The sequence below is a fragment of the Castor canadensis genome, chromosome 13, assembly GCF_047511655.1.
Source record: "Castor canadensis chromosome 13, mCasCan1.hap1v2, whole genome shotgun sequence".
NCBI classification, from domain to species: Eukaryota; Metazoa; Chordata; class Mammalia; order Rodentia; family Castoridae; genus Castor; species Castor canadensis.
The window spans coordinates 34,183,877-34,205,951 of NC_133398.1; the positions used below are offsets into that span (position 1 = coordinate 34,183,877).

The 22,075-nt window shown below is 47.4% G+C and overlaps 1 protein-coding gene and 1 long non-coding RNA gene across 2 annotated transcripts in view; one reads left to right on the top strand and one right to left on the bottom strand.

The window, feature by feature from the left end:
- Galnt12 (polypeptide N-acetylgalactosaminyltransferase 12) overlaps positions 1–16,415 on the bottom strand; it is a 29,994-nt gene extending 13,579 nt beyond the window's left edge. The window contains exons 1-3 of the mRNA XM_020152768.2: positions 16,045–16,415; positions 6,980–7,149; positions 2,666–2,855 (exon numbers count right to left, since the gene is read on the bottom strand). Of these exons, the coding sequence (XP_020008357.1) occupies positions 2,666–2,855; positions 6,980–7,149; positions 16,045–16,415 (731 nt within the window). The remainder of the gene's footprint in view (positions 1–2,665; positions 2,856–6,979; positions 7,150–16,044) is intronic.
- On the top strand, positions 15,641–20,776 carry LOC141415399 (uncharacterized). Its single transcript, XR_012440368.1, has 3 exons — positions 15,641–16,097; positions 16,931–16,997; positions 20,317–20,776. It is a non-coding gene; the product is annotated as an uncharacterized lncRNA (long non-coding RNA).
- The last annotated feature ends 1,299 nt before the right edge of the window (positions 20,777–22,075 follow it).

Consider the following 22,075-nt stretch of genomic DNA (forward strand, 5'->3'; position numbering starts at 1 on the left):
CCTCCTTATTATTATAAGTAGTAATTGCAATGGTAATAACTACTTATGGGATCAATGTGAGAATTCCCAAAATCATGTTTGCAAAGTACCTGGCAGAGAATCTGGAACAACAGCTGTCCTTTTCTTTTTCATTACTGTGACATATTACAGACAGTGAAAAATGCTGACTTGTAGCTACAGGTATTGGCCTCTGTGCTCTTTAGCTATTTTCTCTACCAACGTTATTGCAAACATACTGTCCTCCAGCACATTCCCAGTATTTCTTTGCTTTTGACACCACACTAGGACAGATGAGCTGAAACTAGACAATGTGTGAGGGTTAGATTTCCTTGGGCTACATTTTGGGGGCTGTTGCCTCAAATCTGAGACCTAAAAATCCTAAGAGTCACACCACACAGAACAATAAAACAGAGATCAACTACACAAGCTGTAAGCAGCCTCGAAAGTCAGACAGCAGAAAGTCAGAGGGGATGTTGTAAATACCACACTGAAGAAGGAATTACAACTTTAGGGGAAATTGCACTATTCGAGACAGATTGAATCAGACAGAGAATCAAATCTGTGAGGTGGCTGCAGACTGGGTATCCGTCAACTGGGTATTCTTTAAATAAATTGAGGGCATGGCTAGAAGGGTCGAGCAGGCCAATGACAGACCCACTGGGCAAGTCATCCAAGGGTTCAGAACTTGCAATCAAGCTGGTTAGAACCAGGGGCAGCCCAATTTTTACAAAAAGATGAAACTTAGGGCAGGAGGGAGTGCTGTGCTGTGCTGGTGCTGGGGTACTGGACTCTGCCTCATGAGTAGAGAACATGTGCCATGCCAATGGGGAGCTCCCAGTGTCAGGGGCAGAACCCTCCTGTGGTGTAGGGCTGACCTGAACACTGCAGGACACTTGGCATCCTTAGCACACAGAATGCTAGAAGTACTACCCAGTTGATATGACAACCAAGAACACCTTCCCACATTTCCAAAGGCCTCTGGGGGGAAAGGGTCACTGCTGAGGGGGAGGGAAAAGGGAACCTCTAGAGGCCCATCTATAGCCCAAGGTGTCTTGACTCCAGTATACATAAAGGCCCTGGGAGCTTTGGAAACATCCAGAAGCCCAGTCCTCACTCCTAAGAGTCAGATACAAATGGTGTGCCCGAGGACCAGACATTGATATGTTTCAAAGCTCCCCAGGGACTCCCAGTAAATACCAGGGTGAAGCAACCCCTCATCTACAGGTGTGATGCTAGGCCTTGGTCACTGGGAGTAGGCTGTGATGGGATTCTACATGGTATCAGACCATCAGCTGGAGAAGTGGCCTCTTCAGACCTCCCCAAAGACTAGAAGAGCCCAGAGACAGCCATCATGCACAGGCAGGGAAGGAGGCAGGAGACCCACCAGTATAGGCTATAGACATCTATGTGCTAAATAACCTCAGACTCCATCACAGCCCAAGAGGTCCTGACTCTACTGCTGGTAAAGCCTTCAGAGGTGAGACGAGGTAGCAAGGGCACCCACACGAACAAAGGACTGGGCAGCAGGAAGTAGCAGAGTAATGTCAGCCAGGAAGGGAGGTGAGTGGGTCTTCAGCAATCCCAGACAGATGCTGACAACCAAGTGTCAGGTTGTGGAGAAGCAGGTTCCCAGCTGCAGAGTTTCTCTGCCCCTGGCTCTCTGCCTGCTCCAGGAAGGCGAGACCAGACAGAGACTCTCACACCTTCCTCTCCCTCCAGGGGAGCTCCTAGTTTTCCTGCCCAGATCCTGCTTTCTGTGTCATACAATCAGGAGGACTGAGAGAGACTAAGAGACTGGGGAGTGGGGGGAGCAGTGGGCAACAAACAGAAGTGAACCAAAGCCAAGCCCCACTGTGAGGAGGCTTAGAGAAGAGGCTGTGAGGGGCAGCAGGGGAAATAGGGAAATGGCCTTGAAGACAAAGCTACTTGTGAGCCAGAGATCAAGAAAATCATGCTTCTAGGCAGACCCTACCTCAACCAATGGCTTCATACCTGTCATCCCAGCTACAGGGGAAAACACAAGTGGGAGGAACATGGTTCAAGCCTGACTGAGCATAAAGTAAGACCCTATCTCAAAAATAACCAATGTTTGAGCCAGAGGCATCGCTCAAATGGTGGAGTACTTTCCTAGCAAGGCAAAGCCCTCTGTTTAAGCCCCAGTACTGCCAGATAAAAGAAAAGAAAAAGTAAAAAACATGAAAACATTTTTGTGGGGCTGGGGGTGTAGCTCAGTGGTAGAGCACTTACCCAGCATGTGTGAGGTCCTGTGTTTGATCCCTAACACCACAAAACAAAAAAGTAGGAAAACATTTTTGTCCTTTTATATTTCATGGACCTGAGGCACTGAGGCACCATGCAGATTATGTGTGATGACTAAGTGAGCTCTGCTGGTCAGAAATGCCTGGAAATGTCTGTTCTCTAAGAGTGATTCTGTACATCAACAACTTTGTAATTTGGGGTGGAAGCTCTCAGGTCTTCTATAGTAAATTGGGTAAGAAGTAGTAAGAGCAGCAGTGGTGGAGGGCCTCCCACAGGCTGCCATGTTCTGCCGGTGTTACAGAGGACTTGCCCAAAACCAGCTGACCCAGAGGCCCACCACCACTCAAGTGGCCACTGTGAGTCTATCCCAAGGTGGCGTCCCTCCCCTTGTCGGCAGCTCACGCACCTCTGCAGCAGTGGCTCCAGCCACCCCTCGTGGCACTCACAGTGGCAGTCCAGGAAGGTCAGCACATCACCCCTGGCAGCAGAAGCCCCCAGCAACCGGGCTCGCACCAGGCCCTCCCTCTTGCTGGCGCGGATCAGGCGTACCTTGGGCAGGCTGGCCAGCTCATTGGCCAAGCGCTCCTTCAGGTGCTCTGGAAGGCAAGCAGAATAGCAGGGTGACACAAAGTGCCCGTGGCAGAGTGTCACATCCAAGCTGACCCTCCAGGGTCTCCCTGTCCCCCAAAGCTCAGACAGAGCCTTGGCCACCTAGATGCCTTCACCTTACCTGGGATGAAGACTGGAAGGTCACTGAAGGCAGGTGAGTCTGAGGAAAAGAGTTCTAGAACCACCAACTCCCCAAAACACACATGCATATTGGATCGTATGCTTGGTATGTGAATGTATCTCAATAAAGCTGTTACCAAAAGAACTTTATAGCTTGACTTGTGAACATTTAAAAATAAAAAACGTGAACCATGCAACCACAATGCTATGTTTTGAACATGGTCTGTGTCTCACAAGAGTACGTTGTACTTGGGGCTGTTGGGTAGTCCTTAGGTCATTGTGGGAGTGCCCTAGAGGAGACTGTGGGACCACAGTTTCTCGCTGCTCCTCCTTCCAGATGTAACTGCATGCTCCCATACACATTCCCATCCTAGACATCCACCACGACATGATGGAGCAGAGAACCTGATGCAGGTGCCACGCCCTTGAACCTCCAAAAAACTGTGAGCTTAAACAGCCTCTTTTTCTTCATTAGGAGCCTGTGTCAATATTGTTAGAGTGATGAAAAGCTGACTGACACATATGATTTTTATTAGAACAGCAATTGTGTTAGCAAAAGTTCTCTCAGGAACAAATTACAGCTTTGGTTTTTTTTGGGGGGGGGCGTTTTTTTTTTTTGCAGTACTGGGGCTTGAACTCAGGGCCTCATGCTTGTTAGGCAGATGCTCTACCACTTGAGCAATGCCCTCCCAGCCCTTTTTGGTCTAGTTATTTTTCAGATAGGGTCTCATTTGCCCAGGGCCCTCAGAATCTTCTACCTATTCTTCCTGCCTTGATGGGTTTTTAACTGTGCTAGCATACCCAGTCTATTTGTTGAGATGGGGGTCTCACTAACTTTTTGCCAGTACTGGCCTTGAATTTCAATTCCTCTGATCTCCATCTCTGGAACAGCTGAGATTACAGATGTAAACTATCATTCCTGGCACTTTTTAGAGTTTCATAGCAGCAGCAGCAGCAGTGTTGGTAACAGCAGCTAACATTAAAAAGGGCCTTCTGTGTTACCTACTATCTAAGAGATTTATGAATAACCATCTGACCCACCAACAATCCCCTGGTGTAAGTACTAGTGTTTTCCCCATCCATTACGTGGATGAAATCTGCCCTACATCACAGAGCAAGTAAGCTGAGGATCCGGGATTTGAACTCAGGGAGTTTTTGACTCCAAGACACCCCAGGCTTAACACTGCCTCACAGGACTTTCTCCTGTAATTTCTCATTCTTACGAAACAAATCAATAACTTATCAGAGCTGGATGTGGTACACACACTGTAATTGAGCTATTTGGGAGGTAGAGGCAGGAGGATCTCAAATTTGAGGACAGCCTGGGCAAAAGGCAGCAAGACGTGGAGCTGGTGGCATGGCTCAAGTGATAGAGCACCTGCCTAGCAAGTGTGAAACACTGAGCTCAAATCCCAGTACCACCAAAAATAAATAAATAAATAAAAAAGGTAGCAAGGCTCTGTCTCAAAAACAAAGCGAAAAAAAAAAAAGGGCTGAGGGTATATCTCAGTGGTAGAGCACTTGTGTAGCAAGTGCAAGGCCCTGGGTTCAATCCCTGTATTGTGAAAAACACAAAACAAACAAATTAAAAAAAAAAGCCCCTCCATCTTATCCAGAGGACATGCTGTCATGCCAGTTATCAGGACAGGTGATGCGTGAAGAGGACATACCTCACTGGTCTCTGTGTCTCCGGCCTCCCAGATGAGACTCTGGGACCAGAGACCAATTATACCCCCAGTGGGTTGGGTGGAGGCAGGTGCAATTCACCCAGGCAGCATAAAAACGGGAGCATTTCCCTACATCACCATGGTCTTTGGCTCAAAGTCCTCACCCATCAATCAAGGAGGACATTCATAGTTTATGAAAATATTTCTCTAAATATCCTTGACACTTAAAAAAATTAATTGGTTGATTTTTTTTAAAATCCTAAATAGAATTGCCAATAACCTGATGGCAGGAATCAGGGAGGTAATTTCGCAGGCAAAGCTGTTAGCTGCAGTGCCTAGTGAACACATGCACCCTGTCTCCCTGTGCTCAAAACAAGGGAGTCAGCGTCCTTATCATGTCAACCCATGGCATCTTCCTGTGACTGGGGTGAGAGAGGGCGACCCCTGCATCAAGCTTATCCTGGCACTGCAGAAGGCAGGAAGGAGGTGGACATAACTATTGACTGCATCCCAGATCCAGCAGCCCTCCCCTGCTCTGTAAGTCACCACAGTGGAACAAGGGAAGGCTCAGCCCACCTGCCCTCCATGGGTGCAAGGACTGAGCTGTTGAAAGGTGTGCACACTGCCCATCCTGCTGCCTACTACGGAGCGTTTAATTCATAAAGACAAAATAAGCAATCTGTTATTTGCTTTTATTGTTTGAAATAGTTTTTCTTTCACTTTACAATTTTTAAAGAATTCGTAAAAATACAAATTATGGTTTAACAAGAGCTAACTTTCTGCCAAGTCCCGACCTACACCTAAACCTCCCTGCTTCACTCATTTAACCCTCACTATTAGGAGGAATATTTTATTCCCATTTTCTAGGGATCACAGCCAAAGTGTAAACCGATGAAGATAGTTGCTCAGTGCTATGTCCTCACTAGGTGTTGGAGTGGGGAGCCAAGCCTGGTGTGAGCCCAAACCAGTGTCTACACACACAAACTGCAAACAACCATGGGAAGAAAGGACGAAAGGCCACGTGGATGAGCACCTACTGAGTGCCAGCTGCTACCCGAGGTTCTGTCCTGATTGTGACCCTAGATTGGTGTGGTAAACCCACTCAGGTGAGAAACTGAGTCTCAGAGAAGACAAGCGACTCACCCAAAGTGCCATGATGAGACTATCGTGCACCACAGTACAGCTCACTGTACACCCAGGTGCCCTGACCCCAGAGCTCACCTTAGCACCAAACTCTGGCCCAGTCAGCATAGACACTGTTACCTGTCCCTTAATTCCCAGTCTCCAGGATTTTTAGCTAAACATACAACCACTATGACAAAGACTATACTTCCCAGCCTCCCTTGCAGCTAGGTGTGACCACGCAACCATGTTCTGCACCATGGAAAATGGGGGCACTTCCAGGTAATGCCCCTAAAAAGAAAGGGTGTGTCCCCCTTCTTTAAGCCCTTTTGGCAGACCAGAGTAAATGGGCTGGGAGGGGTAAGCCTGGATCAGGCAGAATGAGGCAGTCCCCACCCAGGAGGCAGAAGCCTGGAGCAGGAGCCAAACCCTGTCCATCCTGGACTTTCACATCAGACGCATGACACGAGAGAGTTCTGTTTCCACTGTGTGTGATCACTATTATTTGGAGTGTCTGCAAGAACAACCAGCACACATGTCAATCAGAACACAGACACATGGCTTTGCAGGCAGACAGACAGACCAGGAGCAACGCCCACCAGCTCCTTGCCTGGCAAGCAGCAGCTGGTAACCTCACAGGTGGGCCAGGGATGGTAATTTGGTTTGAAACAGGCTGTAATAAGGAAGCCTACAGTTCTACTTGTGGCTACATCTTTGACATTTCCCCTCAGTTAAGCCCAGTGGCCCTCACTTCAGCCAGTCAGCCAAGAGTCACTGGCTGATGCCATTCCCAGTCAAGCCAAGACTGTCGCTGGGTGTGAGTGCTGCAGAAGCTCCTCCTTCCCCTCCATGGCTTCACCCCCACTGTGGCCATTCCCCACACAACACTCAGGAGCTCTCAGACTGACCTGGAACTTCCTGCCCTCTTAAAGCTCTCTGATGGCTCCCCTCTGGGCTCCCACTGAAGCTCCAAAGCCTTATTGTGGCCTCCAAGGCCCTGTCTGATCTGGCCCCACCCTCCCTGCAATCTCACCTTCCATGTCACTTCCCCCCATTGGCTGATGGTTGACCCCAGAGAATGCTAGTCCAGGGCTTCTTCTCCCTGATGTTGCTGGGCGTGCGCTACCCCCTTTATCCTCCTCCACCTTCTGTCACTGCCGTGGAAGGCCAGACCCCACCAAGAGCCCGTGCTGAGGGCTTACCTCTATCACTGTAGTCGTCCACCAGGATGACCTCCTCCACCAAGATGTCCGGGGATGTCTCGAGGACACTGTAGACAGTCCGAAGGAGTGTTGACCAGGCTTCATTATAAAACGCTATGATCACAGATGTCCTGGGTATGTTATCATAATCGTATGTCTTCTCTTTGCACCTGCAGATATGGCACAACTTCAGAACTGGAGAACCCAGGCCAAGTTGGTGCTGGGAACGGAGTGATGAATGGGACACAGGTCATGGCCTTGGGCATCCCCCTTGGAACCAGAAGGTAATCTTCTGGAAGATCTCCTAGAGTTCCCATGTGCCACAAAGAGCCCCAGAGGATCCCAAGAAAGGTTCCAACCATGACACCCAACAACTTCTGCCTGTGCTATAGTTTTTAAGCTGTACAGCAATTTATGGATTTGTGCAACATTAAAAGTAGGCAGAAGCAGAGGGAGGGCAGTTGTCACACACACCCCATACTCCATACCTCTCCTGTCTATCTATTTGGCTCCAATCCCACCGCCAGACCTTTGCTCAGGCCATTCCTTCTGCCTGGTATGCCCTTCCTCTTCTCTACTGGCCATACTCCCTGTCCTCCTTGCCAGCACCCAGCCCTGGGTTCCTAGGAGCTGGGAAGCTTGGCACCCATCCTGGTCAGCACCTTGCCCGCTCCACCTTCTCCCAGCAGCCAGCAGTGCCTGTACCTCACAAAGGTGGGTGCTGAATGCATACACCAGACTCGTGGCTAGAATATACGAACAACCCAGAACCATGGCTCTACAGAAGGCACTGACCAACACCCCAGGGCCCAAGCCCTCCAGCTCTGTTATGTAGCAGTCCATGGGAGGAGGGGTGCTGATTGGCAGTTATAGAAGCCAATGAGCTCCTGCTTTGTTTAGAAGAGTTTGCTGTCACTTTGCACTGAACAGATAACAAACTCCCAGTGCCACAGGGACAACTAAGGGTCAGCAGAAATATAGAAGGAAAAATTATTAATAATAATGAGTGAGTTGAGGCAAAGGATTTATAGGAACTCATTGTGCTATCCTTGCAAATTTTCTCCTGGTTTTAATTTTTCAAAATTAAAAAATTTAAAACAAAAAAAAAGGGAAAACGTTTTTGACATTATAAAGGATACACCCAAACACCAAGCCAACTGTGATCTGCAGATGTGCCTCTCAATCCTAGTGGCCCTTGCAAATGCCCTCCAAATCTCATCCCCCTTTCTAATAAAATAGCCCGTCCTCCAAGCAGCTGTGACAGTGGGTGGAAAACACAGGTGGACATGTAGGGAAATATTAATAAGTATGGACAGATTATTAAGGCCCTGAGACACAGTGCACAGAAAAGCTGTATAGTGCTAAGTTGTAACCCACTGAGCCTCAGAAAGGATGAATAGCTTATTGCGATAGTTTAGATCTGGGATGTCCCTGGAAGGCCTGTGTGTTGAAGGCATGGTTCCCAGCTTGGCATCAGTGGGAGACAGTGAAATCTTTAAGAGGTGGGGGCAAGTGGGAGGTTTTAGGTCACTGGGGGTCCACCCGCAAAGGAGAGGTGGAATCTCAGTCTCTGCCTGTCTCTTTCATTCCTAGCCATGAGATAAGCTGTTTGCTCTGTCACAAGCTGCTATCATGATGTGCTGTGCCACCACAGGCCCCAAGGAATGGTCAAGAACTGAAACCTCTAAAACTGTGAGCCAAAATAAACCTTTTCTCAGGAATCTGTTACAGTAATAGAAAGCTAATATTTACATGAGAAAAAAAAGTGTTTTGTGAAACCTAAAAATAAAGCTTAACCTTAAAAAAAAAAAGGCACAGCTGGGCGTGGTGGCACATGCCTATAATCCCAGCACTTGGGAGGCTGAGGCAGGAGGATCACAAGTTTGAAGACAGGCTGCGCTACGTGGCAAGACCCTGTCTCAAAAAAAAAGAGGGTGGAGAGTTGGGGATGTAACTTGGTGGTAGAATACTTACCTAGCATGCATAAGGCCCTGGGTTCAATCCCCAGCAACACACACACACACAGCTAAAACTTTGATTTTGAACTGCTCAGGTTCAAACAGAAATTAGTGAAAAGGACAGAGAACTGAGGTTTGCAAAGTAATGGTTATTCAATGTAAAGAAGTACAACTGTCCTTTAGTCTGAAATTACATCCTTACTGTTTCAGTTTAACATTTATTTCTTCTCTGTATGAACAAATAGAGTTGGAACTATCTATCAGCCTCTCTCTGGTTTTTTTGTTTGTTTTGTTTTTTTTAGTTGTGTGTTTCACTGCTCTTGAAAATCAAAGGCATAAAGCCTTCATCCCAGAATGTCTAGGTAGGCTCTTCATGTCACTTAAATGACAAGAAATCTGGGTGCTAACCTGGCAATACTCAGAGCTTTGAAATATTCCTCTTCTCTTTGATCACATATCAATATATTTAAGAGGCAGAGATTGGGAGGATCAAGGCTCAAGGCCAACCCTGAGCAAAAAGTTTGAGAGCTACCATCTCAGCCAATGGCTAGACATGGTGGCACACACCTGTCATCCCGGGTACATGGGAAGCACAAACGGGAGGATGGTGATCAGGCCAACCTGGGCCAAAAGTGATCAGTGCAAAAACGGCTCAGTCACCTAATCGGGAGGATCACAGTTCGAGCCCAGCCCAGGCAAATAGTTTGTGAGAATACTTCATGAGACCCTATCTCAAAAAAAGGGCTTGTGGAGTGGCTCAAGGTATAGGCCCTGAGTTCAAACCCCAGTACCAAAAGAAAAAAAAAGGGCTGGTGGAGTGGCTCAAGTGGTAGAGTAACTGCCTAAGAAAACAATCTGATACCCTGAAGTGGGCTTGTTGTAAAACTTTTTTTTTTAAACATGATTTATGATAGCAAAAACCTGCAAAGAATTTCCATATCTAACAAGAAAGAAATAAAGTACAGGCTTCATAAAGAAATGCTACATGCCATCTAAAACATTTTTAGAGAAAATTTAATGATAAAATAAAATGGTCACATTATAATGTTAAATCAAAACAGCAGAGTACAGATCTGTAAATAGCCAAGTCTAAACACAACGTTGTGTTCACATAAACAGTGAACAAGAGAAAGGGCCACGCCAAGACTTATCCACAGTGACTTCTGAGAGGCGGGATAATCACTGATTTTACATAATTCTCTGTATTTCTCTGCATTCTAAAATTGTTCTACAATGAACATGCATAATTTTTATGATCACAAAGATTGTTTTTAAAAAGCTGGGACATATTTCGTCAAATGCCTCCACTATGCAATAACTTACTATTCTACCCTTTCCTCTTTCCTATGTCTGTGTCTTTCTTTAAAACCTCTCCTAAAGTCATTCTCCTTTATCAGGTTCTCCCCCACCCCAAATGCCTCTAAGTTTGTTTCCAGGAAAACACTTTCTCTTCTTCCTGACTGATTGGTAGAAAGCTGTGCATTCTTTGGTTCAGCAAGGACAGCTTTGTGTCACTTTAGGGATCCACCTCTACCCAGTGCTAAACTTAATGGCAAATCCTAGTCAGCCCTCATATCACTACACTTCTGCTATGTTCCAGGGGCTTCGCGAGGACAGGGGCTAAGTGTGCCTGTCTATTTTCAGCATGCCCGTGCTGCATCCGGTAAGTACAGTCACGTTTATCAAGTGCTTACTACATGGCAGGCAGTGCACTAAGCATTTTGTAGGCATGATTTCATTCAAACTTCAGAACCGCCCTACAGGGTAGCGACTACAGTCATCTCCACCAGCATGATGCAAGTCTACATCTCAGATGCTTATGAATGACTGGATGTGGTAAGCGCCTCCTGATCTTCTATCTTTATATAAATGTCCTTTGGAAAAACAGCAGAAACTCATCCGTTATAGCATAGGCCAGGAGACAGTAAGGTGCATTCTAGCGTTTTATGTGCCCTGGTTCTATTCTCCTTTCTTCATGATACCACACCTTCATTCTCTTTCAGAAACCAGTCCACCCCAACTCTCAGGCTATGTGGTTTCTGCAAGGCTGAACACACACATATACTCCACCATACACACACCCCACCTCTGCGAAGATTCTATGCCTCTAGCCAGACCAATCAGCTTTTTCCAGCTGACAGCATCTGTACCCCTGAATTTAGGGCACAGCATAACCTAAACCTATTTAGGCTAGAAGCCAATATCTTTTCTTTATATTTAAATCAGTTTACACAGGGTTTTTAGTCAACCAAAAAACCCTGACTAATATAGAAAATAAGTATCTTTAACTTTTTTTTTGGAATGGTACTGGGGGATAAGTATTTTTTTAAAAAGTGATTATAGGATGTCTGCTTTTGGCAAAAGATCAGAAATTGATCATGTAACTACTAAATTAGTAAAGAGAAAAATGTAATGAGAAAGGGGGGGAAGCCTCAATCAACTCAAAAAGCAGCAGGAAAACAGAGGGGAGAAGATATATTAAGAATAACATAAAAGCCAGCACCCATGACTCATGCCTGTAATCTTAGCATTCAGGAGGCAGAGATCAGAATCTCTGGTTTAAGACCAGCAAGAGCAAAGAATTTGAGAGACCCTATCTTGAAAATACCCAACACAAGGGCTGAGGGCATGGCTCAAGTGGTAGAGCACCTGCCTACCAAGCGTGAAGCCCTTAGTTCAAACCCCAATACCACCAAAAAAAATTAAAATAAAATAAGAAGAGCATAAAATAAGACAGTGCATGAAATCCAAAGAAATCAATAAGCACAATAAAAAAATGGATATGAATATCTACTTAAAAGTCAATGACTTGTGTGGACTTGTGTGGACTTGTGTGTGTGTGTGTGTGTGTGTGTGTGTGTGTGTGTGTGTGTGAGAGAGAGAGAGAGAGAGAGAGTGCAGGCTGGTCTTGAACTCGAGATCCTTCTGCCTCCCCTCCCAAGTGCTGGTACTGCAGGTATGTCACCACCCCCAATTGGAATTTTTTTTTAATGACAACACAAAATAAAGCAACATGCTATTCAGTGACATACCTAAAACATATGGATACAGAATGAGTAAAAGAAAAAGGAAGGGAAAAGGTAAAAAACAAAAACAAAAAAACCCCAATCAAAACTGAACAGTTCTATGGAAGCTTTCTTTGAATCCTCACTAGAAGAAAGGATGTCAATCTGATAACTACAAGTTGATCTGGTAAGAATTAATAAAATATTCTGCAGTTTACAATCTTATTGGGAAAGCAAAAGAAATATCATTCTAATGTCTATAGGGTGAGATGTTTTCCAAAGATAATTTTGTTATGAGAACAGATAAGCCAGCTACCTCACTGCAAAAACAGAAATCCTGACCAACTTCCTCCTGCCAACTCCAGCCAGGCACTCTCAGTTTTGCTGATACCTATGGAGAGCTACTTTGAGACTCAACCACCCTAAATCCTGATCCCTGAACTCAGCCCACAACGGAAGCTATAGCATTAACAAGACTAAAAGCAGGGCAGGCAGTCAGGAAAGGTAAACACCTGTACACAGATGCCAGGCTCTCTTCCCCAGAGGTGCACAGCAGAGAATGACCAATGTTAACTACACAGCCCACGCGCTACCACTCCACGCCTTCTCTCCTGCTAAGCAGGTCAGAATGCAAATGACAATGACATCTCAAGGTCCTATATTCTATGAGAATCTTTTTTTTTTCAAATTTTAGTTCAACGTTATTAGCAACCGTTTGACACACCTCCCAACTGACAATGATGGCACCACTAGTTTCAACTGCACTTGACTTCTTTATAATTGCCACTTCCTCTAACTGTGATATTCTGCCATACTGTCAAAAAGCACCCACCCTGACTCTTCTGAATCAGAAGTCCACAGGCAGTGGGTCAGCAGTTTTCAGCCTCAGCCTAGGTCCTACCCACAGAAACTGATGTCACTGTTCTGGGGAAGGTCCCTGGCATCACTCTTTTTAAAAGTTCCCTGGGCTGCAAACCCAGCTATCTGGCTTCTCACTTTGGCTTGCTATTGTCTCAGTGTGAAGCTGAAGCGTGAAAGTTCCTCCTCCTTGCTAGGATCAAATGACAGGGGATTTGTGGAAGTGCTGCAGACCCTATGCTTACTATGCTGCCATTACAGGACTCCCTCCCATTACAGGGCTCCTCCTTATGTCAGTACTACAACTCTCAGAAACAAAGTCATGCATGTGGATTATTAGATCCTACACAGGGTCTCAAGGAAATAGAGCCAGCCGACACTCCAAAATATCTCTTTATTGGTCTGATTCGGTCTGAGGGGGCAGACCAATCAAGCTTTTCAGATGCCAGGAAGATCCAAACCAAATGGTCCCTTGGTTGTTCTCAACACCTTGCCTCTTGTAACAGGCTTATGCACTGTTCAGCAAAGATTTCTGTTAAACAAATGTGTGGGTACCAGATGTGGTATAATCCCAGCACTTGGGAGGCTGATGTAGGAATACCACAAGTTCAAGGCCAACCTGGGTTACATAGCAAGCTTGTCTCAAAACAACAAAACTGCGTGTGGGCCTGCATGCATACTCATGTTTGAGTCTGTTCTCAAACACACACCTTTCGTATACTTGGAAAAGTCTAGACTGATACACAGCAAAATGTTAATGATGGAGCTCTCCAGGTACAAAGTTGATTAATGTTTTTTTGTTTGTTTGTTTGTTTCTCTGTATATGCTACATTTTCTAGAGCAAATGTATTGTCTTTATAATGAAAATAAGCACATAAATAATTGTCCTCACCCCAAAAGGGAGGAACAGAGAAAAGATCTAGATGGTGGACTGGCTCTGCCTCTAATTCCTGTGATTTGACCGGAAGCCCCCTCAGAGCCCTCCCTCCTCTAAAAGTGGGAACCCTGACTACCACTCTGATGATTAATCATACTCATGGGGGACCCCACCCCTGTACTGCAAGCTCCTAATCTGCCCTCCCAGTTTCTCAGGCTGACTATCCAAAACCATGACCTGCTCCTCATCCCTGTAGAAACTGCAGTAGTCCCTGCTTATCTAAGATTTTATTTCCTGTAGTCTCTGTTACCTAGTCAACCATAGTCCAAAAATATTACATGGAAAATTCCAGAAATAAATCATTTGTAAGTCTTAAGTTGTGTGCCCTCCTATGTAGCATAATAAAATCTCATCTTTCTTGGGACATGAGTGATCCTTTTGTCCAGTGTATACACACTGTGTATACTACCCACCCGTTAGACGCTTCACAGTCATCTCATAATCAGATTGACTGTCAAGGTATCACAGCACTTCGTATACATAAGGTTCAGTATAATACAAGGCTTCAGGCATCCACTGGGGAACTGGGAAGCTGTCCTCTGACGATAAAGGTGGAAGTGCTACTGACCACACAAACTGTCTCAAAGTGTGTCCCAGCTGAGACTCACACAGAGCAAGCCCACCTTCCTATCAGGCAGGGCAAGAACCCAACAGGCCTTGCTGCAGGAATTAGAGGCAGGACATTCACACGCCCATCATGCTGGGTTTGGATTAACTTCCCAGGGTCAGTACAACAACAGGATCTATTTGCAAATCCTGATGGGACACAGGGCAGCTACATTACCATGGAGACAGACACTATAAGCCCCACAGGTCATCCACAGCATTTCAAAGACACATTCACAACCTCCAGCAATAAAAGAAGTGCATCCGGAAACAAAAACCTTCAGGACCAATCCCTGGATGACTTTCAAAGTCACCTCCTGAGTATATTCTTGGCAGCAAGGAAAGGAGAGAAACTAATGAGACCACAGTGCGCTCCAAGGTGTTGGTGTGTTAATTCCTAGCTTGCACTCATCTGCCTCTTTTATGTAGAGTGTGTGCAGACTGACTTTGACGAGCTGTCTAGTTTGCAGGTGGGGAAACTGAGGCTCAGAGAGGCTGTCAATTATCTAAGATCACAGAGCTGATAAGCAAAAGAGCCAGGACTGTATCTCATGGGGACTTGAAAGTGAACTCTGGGTTTGACCTGAAAGCTTCCCCTAGCCCTCGCTTTCAGTGAGCACCTTTGGGGTTTCAAGGAGCTAAGCATGCATTAAAGCTGTTTGGTGGAAGTGGGGGAGCTGTGGAAATCCCAACACTTTTACTCAAAAAGATTAACAGTGAAAAATGCCGCAGGTAGAAGCATGGGACTAGGCATGAGAGAAAACTGAAAACTGGAGGATGTGAAGTTTAAGTTCATGTAACCTTTGCCTGAGGTCTGCATGGTGCCAGCTGGGGCAGGAGGGTCAAAGTCCCCTAAAGCCATTCCACCACTTTTCAGCTAGGAGAGTCACCTATCCCTCTCTGAACTCATTTCCACAACTGTAAAGCAGGCATAGCATGGAGTGAGGGGAAGAGGTGGCAGGTGCAGGGACTTTAGGGACCCTGTTCTGAGCCCTCTTCCTGGAAATCTATAAGGAGGGAGGTCAAGTGAGCATTGGAAGATCCCTGACAACTCAGAGTAAAGGACAGAGACCAGGAGGATCTGGGCGACAGTGGTAGCAGTCACCTGCTGCCAGTTGTTCCCTTGTCCCTTACCTAGGCAGGGGCACAACCCGCCCGAACAGCAGCCCCAACAGGAACTAAACGTCTAACCACACCGGCTCCAACCCCACACCACCCACAGAAGGGAGAGGGCTGGCGGGAGGCCAAGAGTGCCCTTTCCATCTCCCTCCACCCAAAGCCCGGAATCCAGCTCCAGGGAGAGGAAGGAGGCTGTGGGCCTCTCACTTAGCCTTTCATTCGTTTTCACCTGGCCTGGAGGCTTCGTCCCGCTGCGCAATCCGTGGCCCGGCACACCCAGATGAATGAATGGAACTGGCCCTGCTTCGCGGGGGGCGCAGCCACGCCGCCACAGCAAAGCTGCATCGTGGGCATTGCAGAAGGCGGGGATCTCACCTTGCACCTGTCTGCTTAGCCCAGAGTCCCATGATTTTCAGGGCAGAATGACAACTTTTCAAGGTGGAGGGAGCCAAAAGACCCTATGCTCACTTTTTTTTTTTTTTTGAACTTCCCGCCTCCCCGCCCCATCTTCTTCGGAGGCAGGCACTGTAGGACGCGCGCCTGTCCCCCGGCCACCCTCCAGGTGGCCAGGCCTCGACTCACAGCGGGTTCCAGCGCTCGGGCAGGCGACGGTGCAGCGAGATGCGGTCGCTGAGGTAGGTGTTGATCTGGTGCAGCCGCACGCTCTCCTCCTGCAACCGCAGCTCCTCTCCCTGCAGCTGCAGCCGCACCGCCTCGCCCCGCGCGCCCAGGGCGTCCGCGGACAGCGGTGGCCGCGGCAGCACTGGCTCGCGGCGTCCGGAGCGTAGGGACCGCGGAGGTCCGGACTGGGTGGACCCGGCTCCGGCCCCAAGCCGCGATCGCACTACCGCCCCCAGCCCAGCCAGCGCCAGCAGCGCCAGCAGGGCCAGCAGCGTCCCCCTGCCGCGCCGCAGCCCCCGCGGGCAGCGCCGCCGCGCCGCGCGCCCCCACATGCGCCCGCCAGCTCCGCCAGCTGCGCCCGCGGTTGGCACGCCCCGCGGCGGCGGCGGCGGCGGCGGTGGCGGTGGAGGCCGGACCCGGATCCCGGAACCGCGAGCCGCCCCGCCCCCGGCCCGCCCCACCTGCGCACCGCCCCCTTCCCGGCCGCGGCCGCCGCCGCTGCCGCCGCCGCCGCAGGAGCGCTGCACGCCCACCTGCGGGCCGTCCCACGTGGGCCGGCGGCGACTTCACCTCCTGTCTCCCGGCTCCGGAGAATTAGGAGGTGACGGAGGTGGGACCCGCGCTGCATGGTGGCTGAGTGCGCTGTGCGGGGCGATCTCCTGTGATCTTTCCACAGTTGGGTTAACAGGGTCCCTAGCGCTTTCCAAAAAGAGTCATCCATTTTACAGTTCGGGAGATTGAGACGCTGTCTTCCGCCGGCCCGCCCTCTGCCATGCTACTTGAAGCCCTGGAATTTCCAAATTCTCACTTATCTATCCTTGGCTTTGTTTCTTATTCCTCACTTTAGGAACAACTCCAAGGAACGGATCAAAGGAGCAAACTATCGCTTCAGCAAAACACAAGCGTGTCCACTCGTAAGATGATCTCACACATCCGGAGTGGTCCACTGGTTTAAGTACCAGGCCTTGACTAGAGGTTTTCTTTTGGGGGCACTAAAACGAAAGAGGAATCATTAGGGTGCTGAAAATATTTAACAGGGTTAAGACTAGAGTGTCACCTAGGGACAAAATATTAAGGGCGGGGGTGGGGGGGTCGCGAAAACATAAAACAAAACATTAAATCATCTAAACTTTTATCTCAGCCAGGAGGGAGGAGGCAGGCCAGGCTTCCCACTCCAGGCCCTTGCACATACAAGGCTGTTCCCTCTGCTTGAAACGCTCTTCCCCACCTATCCAGCCCCTGCCCCTGCTCCTCCTTCTGAAGCCTTCCAGGACTCCCCAGCCTTTTAAGGAAATATATTTCAAGATTGCGTCATCGCTTTGTGTATTGGTCAGGGTTCTGCTGGAGAAACAGAACCAGGAGACATTTATAGCCAGGCCTGGAATCCCAGCAACTCCTGAGGTGGAGGCCTGCTGGCCACTTTGAGGTCAGCCTAGACAGTTAACCAGGCCCTGTCTCAAACACAAAATGTAAGCAAAAGGGCTGGGGTTATAACTCAAGTGGTAGAGCACTTGCCTAGCAAGCGCAAGGCCCTGGGTTCAATTCCCAGTACTGCCAATACAATGTTATATGTATTGTATATGTATATGTATATGTAAACAAAGAATGGGCAAGCGTGAAAGCCAGAGGGCAAGCAATCAGGAAAGTAGGTGTGTGTGGGGTGGAGGGGTGGACTGGAATTCCTGGGCATCAGCTCAAGCTGTAGTTTGCAAGCAGAATTCCTTCTTTAGGACAGCCTCAATTCTGATCTTAAGGCTTTTCAACTGATTAAATCAGGCCCACTCAGAAAAATCTCCTTTGTTTAAAGTCAGCTGACTATAGACGTAAATCATATCCAGCAAATGCCTTCCCAGAAACAGTGGTTGATTGAATAACTGGGGATTATAGCCTAGCCAAGTTGACATATCAAACCGACCATCTCTATTAGTTACCTAGGGCTATTGGATCAACATACCATAATCTTGGGTCTTTAAAACAACAGAAATCTATTCTCCCAGTTTTGGAGGCTAGCAGCCTCAGGTCAAGGTGTCAGCTCCCTTTAAGAGTCCATGCTCCCTTGAAGGATCTTGGGGGGACGGGCTGTTCCATGTCTTTCTATTATGGTGTTGCTGGCAGTCTTTGATGTTCCTTGGCTTGTAGGTGCATCACCCCAATCTCTGCTCCACTGTCACATGGCTCTCCCCTACGGTGTGTCTGTGTTCATGTCTCCTTTACTTTTCTGAGAAGAGTCATGTTGGATTAGGACCCACTCTGATGACCTCATTTTAACTTGATTAGATCTAAAACTCTAATTGCAAATAAGTCACATGCACAGGTACCAGAGATTAGGACTTCAGTGTATCTTTAATGGGAGGGGGACACAGTTCAATCCTCATCACCATCACTCTTTGTTATAGTACTCAATACATTAATTGTGTTTAATTCATACCCTGCCCTTACAACAAAAAGAACTGAAGTCCTTAGAGTTTGAGTATGGCCACTTGAAGATCCCAGAGTTTGGGACAGTGTCAAACACACAGCAAGTGCTCTGTTAACAGCTGGTTCCACATTTCACACTCAGCTTCCTTTGGTGTCTGTTTGAACTCACTGGGAGGGATCCAAGATGAAGTGCAGGGAGAGGTTCCTCCTAAAACATGACAAACATTCCTAGGGTCTTGTTCCAGAAAGGTTTCAGTGGTAATCTAATATGGGAGTTTTCAGAATCTGCTCCCGGGAACCCTTGGGGACCATCCAGGAAAGTGCGAAGGAGGCTGACTGGGTGGAGCTCCAGCTCCCCTCCCTGAAACCAGAGCATTAACTTGTTTATCTAATACTTTGTGCTTCCCTGTTAGAATGGTGACTCTGGCAACTGGTGACACGGAACTAGTGACAAGGTCAAAGAGTGTGTTGTTCAGAGCCACACCTTGAGAGGCAGCACAGGAAATATAAAGGAGTAAGAAGGCGTGACAGTAACTGCTGCAGAACTGCCACTAGCCACCCTCCTCTTCCCTCACTATGTTGTTTGGGTTGGTCTCAAACTCCTGGGCCCAAGTTATTGTACCATCTCAACCACCCCAGTGATGGGACACCAGTGTACACTATCTTGCCACCATGCCCAGCTTAGAACCCTTAATTTTTTTTTGTTGGTTTGTTTCTCTGGGCAGAATAAAGAGATTTCCCAGCCTCCCTTGCACCTAGGTGTGGTCATGTGACTAAGTGTGCCACCAGTTGGCTTCAAGTAGAGTAAAAGGTAGAACTCCCATGTACAGTAGCTGCTTATCTCCAGTTTTGCTTTTGGTAATTCACTTAACTGGTGGTCAGCTACAGTCTGAAACATTAAATGAAAGATTCTAGAACTAAATAGTTCATAAATTTCAAATCGTATGCTCTACTGAGGAGCGTGATGAAATCTCACACTGTCTCACTCCGTGCTGCCTGGGGCATGAATAATCTTTTTGTCTAGAGAGTCCAGACTGTAAAGACTACCTGCCCTTTCATCACTTGGAAGCTATTTTGGTTATCAGATCAACCATTGTGCAACGGTGGTGCTAGGGCCCCAGTAAACCTTATTCTGCTTAATGATGGCTCCCAACTGCAAGAGTAGTGACACTAGAATCTACATATGCCAAAGAGAAGCCATCAAGGTTTTTGTTTTGGTTTGTTTGTTTGCTTATTTACCATACTGGGGATTGAACCCAGGGCCTCTTGCTTGCTGGGCAAGCACTCTACCATTTGAGCTATTCCCCCAGCCCTTTTGTTTGCATTTTGTTTTTGAGATAGGGTCTAGTTAACTTTGCCTGGGCTGGCTTCAAACTGGAGATCTTCCTGCCTCTGCCTCCTGAGTAGCTGGGAGTACCATTACACCTAGTTCATAAAGTTCTTCCTTTAAGCAAAAAGGTAAAAGTTCTCAAACAAATCAAGAAAGAAAAAAAAATTGTATGTGAGATGGCTAAGATCCATAGCATATAACATACTTTGATAGACTACATTCATATAACTTTTATTATAATATATTGTTATAATTGTTATGTTATTACTACTTATTGTTCATCTCTTTAATACATTTAATTTATAAGTTAAACTTTATTATAAATAATGTATAAGAAAAAATATAGTGTATATAATGGTCAGTACTGTCTGAGCTTTCAAGCATCTGTGGGGAATCTTTGAATGCATGCCCCTGCTGACAAGGGGGGGACTACTGCAGTGTCCTTAATGCAGACTTCTTTATCCTTCCTTCTTCCTGCTGGCCAGATAGTGGATGTGAAGACTGGAGCTCAAGCAACTGCCTTGGATCAAAGAGGTCACAGCCATCCACTGAGAATGGTGAAACAAAGGGAGAAGAAGCACAAGTGTGTAACAATGTGGACACTGGGGCCGGCCTCCTCCCAGGCCTCATTTATGTGGTAGGGAAATGAATGTCTGTCCCATGTAAGACACTGTCTGTCCTATGCAGCCAAATCTAACCGCTGATGGTTTAATCACAAGAGAATCCTCCCAATATCAATGTGAAGTGTGAAAATCCTTTCATTCTCCCTCCTCTGATTAGGCAGGTCTCTGACTGCTTCAGTCAGTGGAATGTGTTAGAAGCACAAAGGCCATGAAGTTTCCATCTTGCTCATAGGAGCACTGTTCTTAGAACCTGGAGCTGCCAGGTGAGACACGACCAGTTCCGTCACTGTTGTACTGGAGAGGCCGCAGTTAGATGTGACAGTGCCAGCCAAGCCCCATCCTCTGAAGCCTGGCCAGCCCAGGCATTGGACAGGTGTGTGAAGATGTCATCGTGGGTGTGGCTCCTTCCTACTATGTGTGTCATCCCAGCTTTCAGGTCATCTCAGCTGTGACTCTGTTGCCAGAGGCCTGGCTCCAGAAAGTCCCAACAGAACAGGTTGGCCACTCATCCCAAATGATCTGAACAGCAGAGAAAGGAACCATAGAGAAACAAGAAAGTAGTTTATTTCAGTGTGGCCAACCCCAGGAAGGATGGGGACCAGTGATCTAAGCCTATCTTTGAGCAATAGCTCCAGGACTTCTTAGGGGAAGGACTAGGGCAGGGGCAAAAAGTATGCATAGTCAGGTAGACTTGGTCAGACGACCAGCTGATCGTTACCTCAGGTCTGGTCCTACAGGGTCTTGCAGGTACCCAAGAAGTCATGACCACTTGGGGATAGTTTTGGTTCCCTTCACGGGATGATTGCTTGCAGGATCACTGTTCCTGGAATTTGAGCTAAGCTGCAGAGAAAAAGTAACTCAAGGAGAGAAGCTTAGAGAGACAAGTGCCCTGCGAGGGTCTAGGTACACTATAAGAAGCAAGAGTCAAAGAGAAGCAAAGCTGGACCTTAGCTAAAGTGGGAAGCACTGGTGTAATCAATAGTACACTACTGCAGCAGAGAGGAGGAGCCAGCATGAACAGAGGAACCCACCTTCAGTTTGTACAAGCAGGCTGGGCATTTTAAAGGGGAATAAAGGAGCAAGGATGGGTGAGCAGGACTCTAGAGTCAGGAAGTGAAAATTACAGAGATGGTTACTGTGAACGCTGATCAAGCCAGCCTTATCTGTTAGGTGACAATTCACCTAACAGTTAAGAATCCATCTTCCCAGAGGCTGGAAGACAGGACAAAGACCCCATTCTCTCTGGCATGACTTAGATGAATGGCTTTCAGGTCCTTGAGAAAGACACTCCTGAGTAGTAGGAAGTACCACAACAAAAAGGGACAGAGGAAAAAGTCGCAGTGTGAGCCCTTTTTTAGTAAATGCTCTAAGACAGGATGGCTAAGGGCATGGGACCAGTGTCAGCTACAACAGTACAACACTCTTGGGGTGGCCGGGGCCCATGCAGGGGCTTCCCCAGGGCTGCTAGTGTTGTCCTAGGGATGTGGCTGGCATTGTTAGAAATATGTTAGTGTTTGCTTAGGTCGTTTACTCTAGGGGAGGAGGTTAGACAAAACCATTACTGCTCACAGAATATGGTTGAGGCTTCATCAGGAAGAGGTCTCAGTGCCAGGAATGGTGA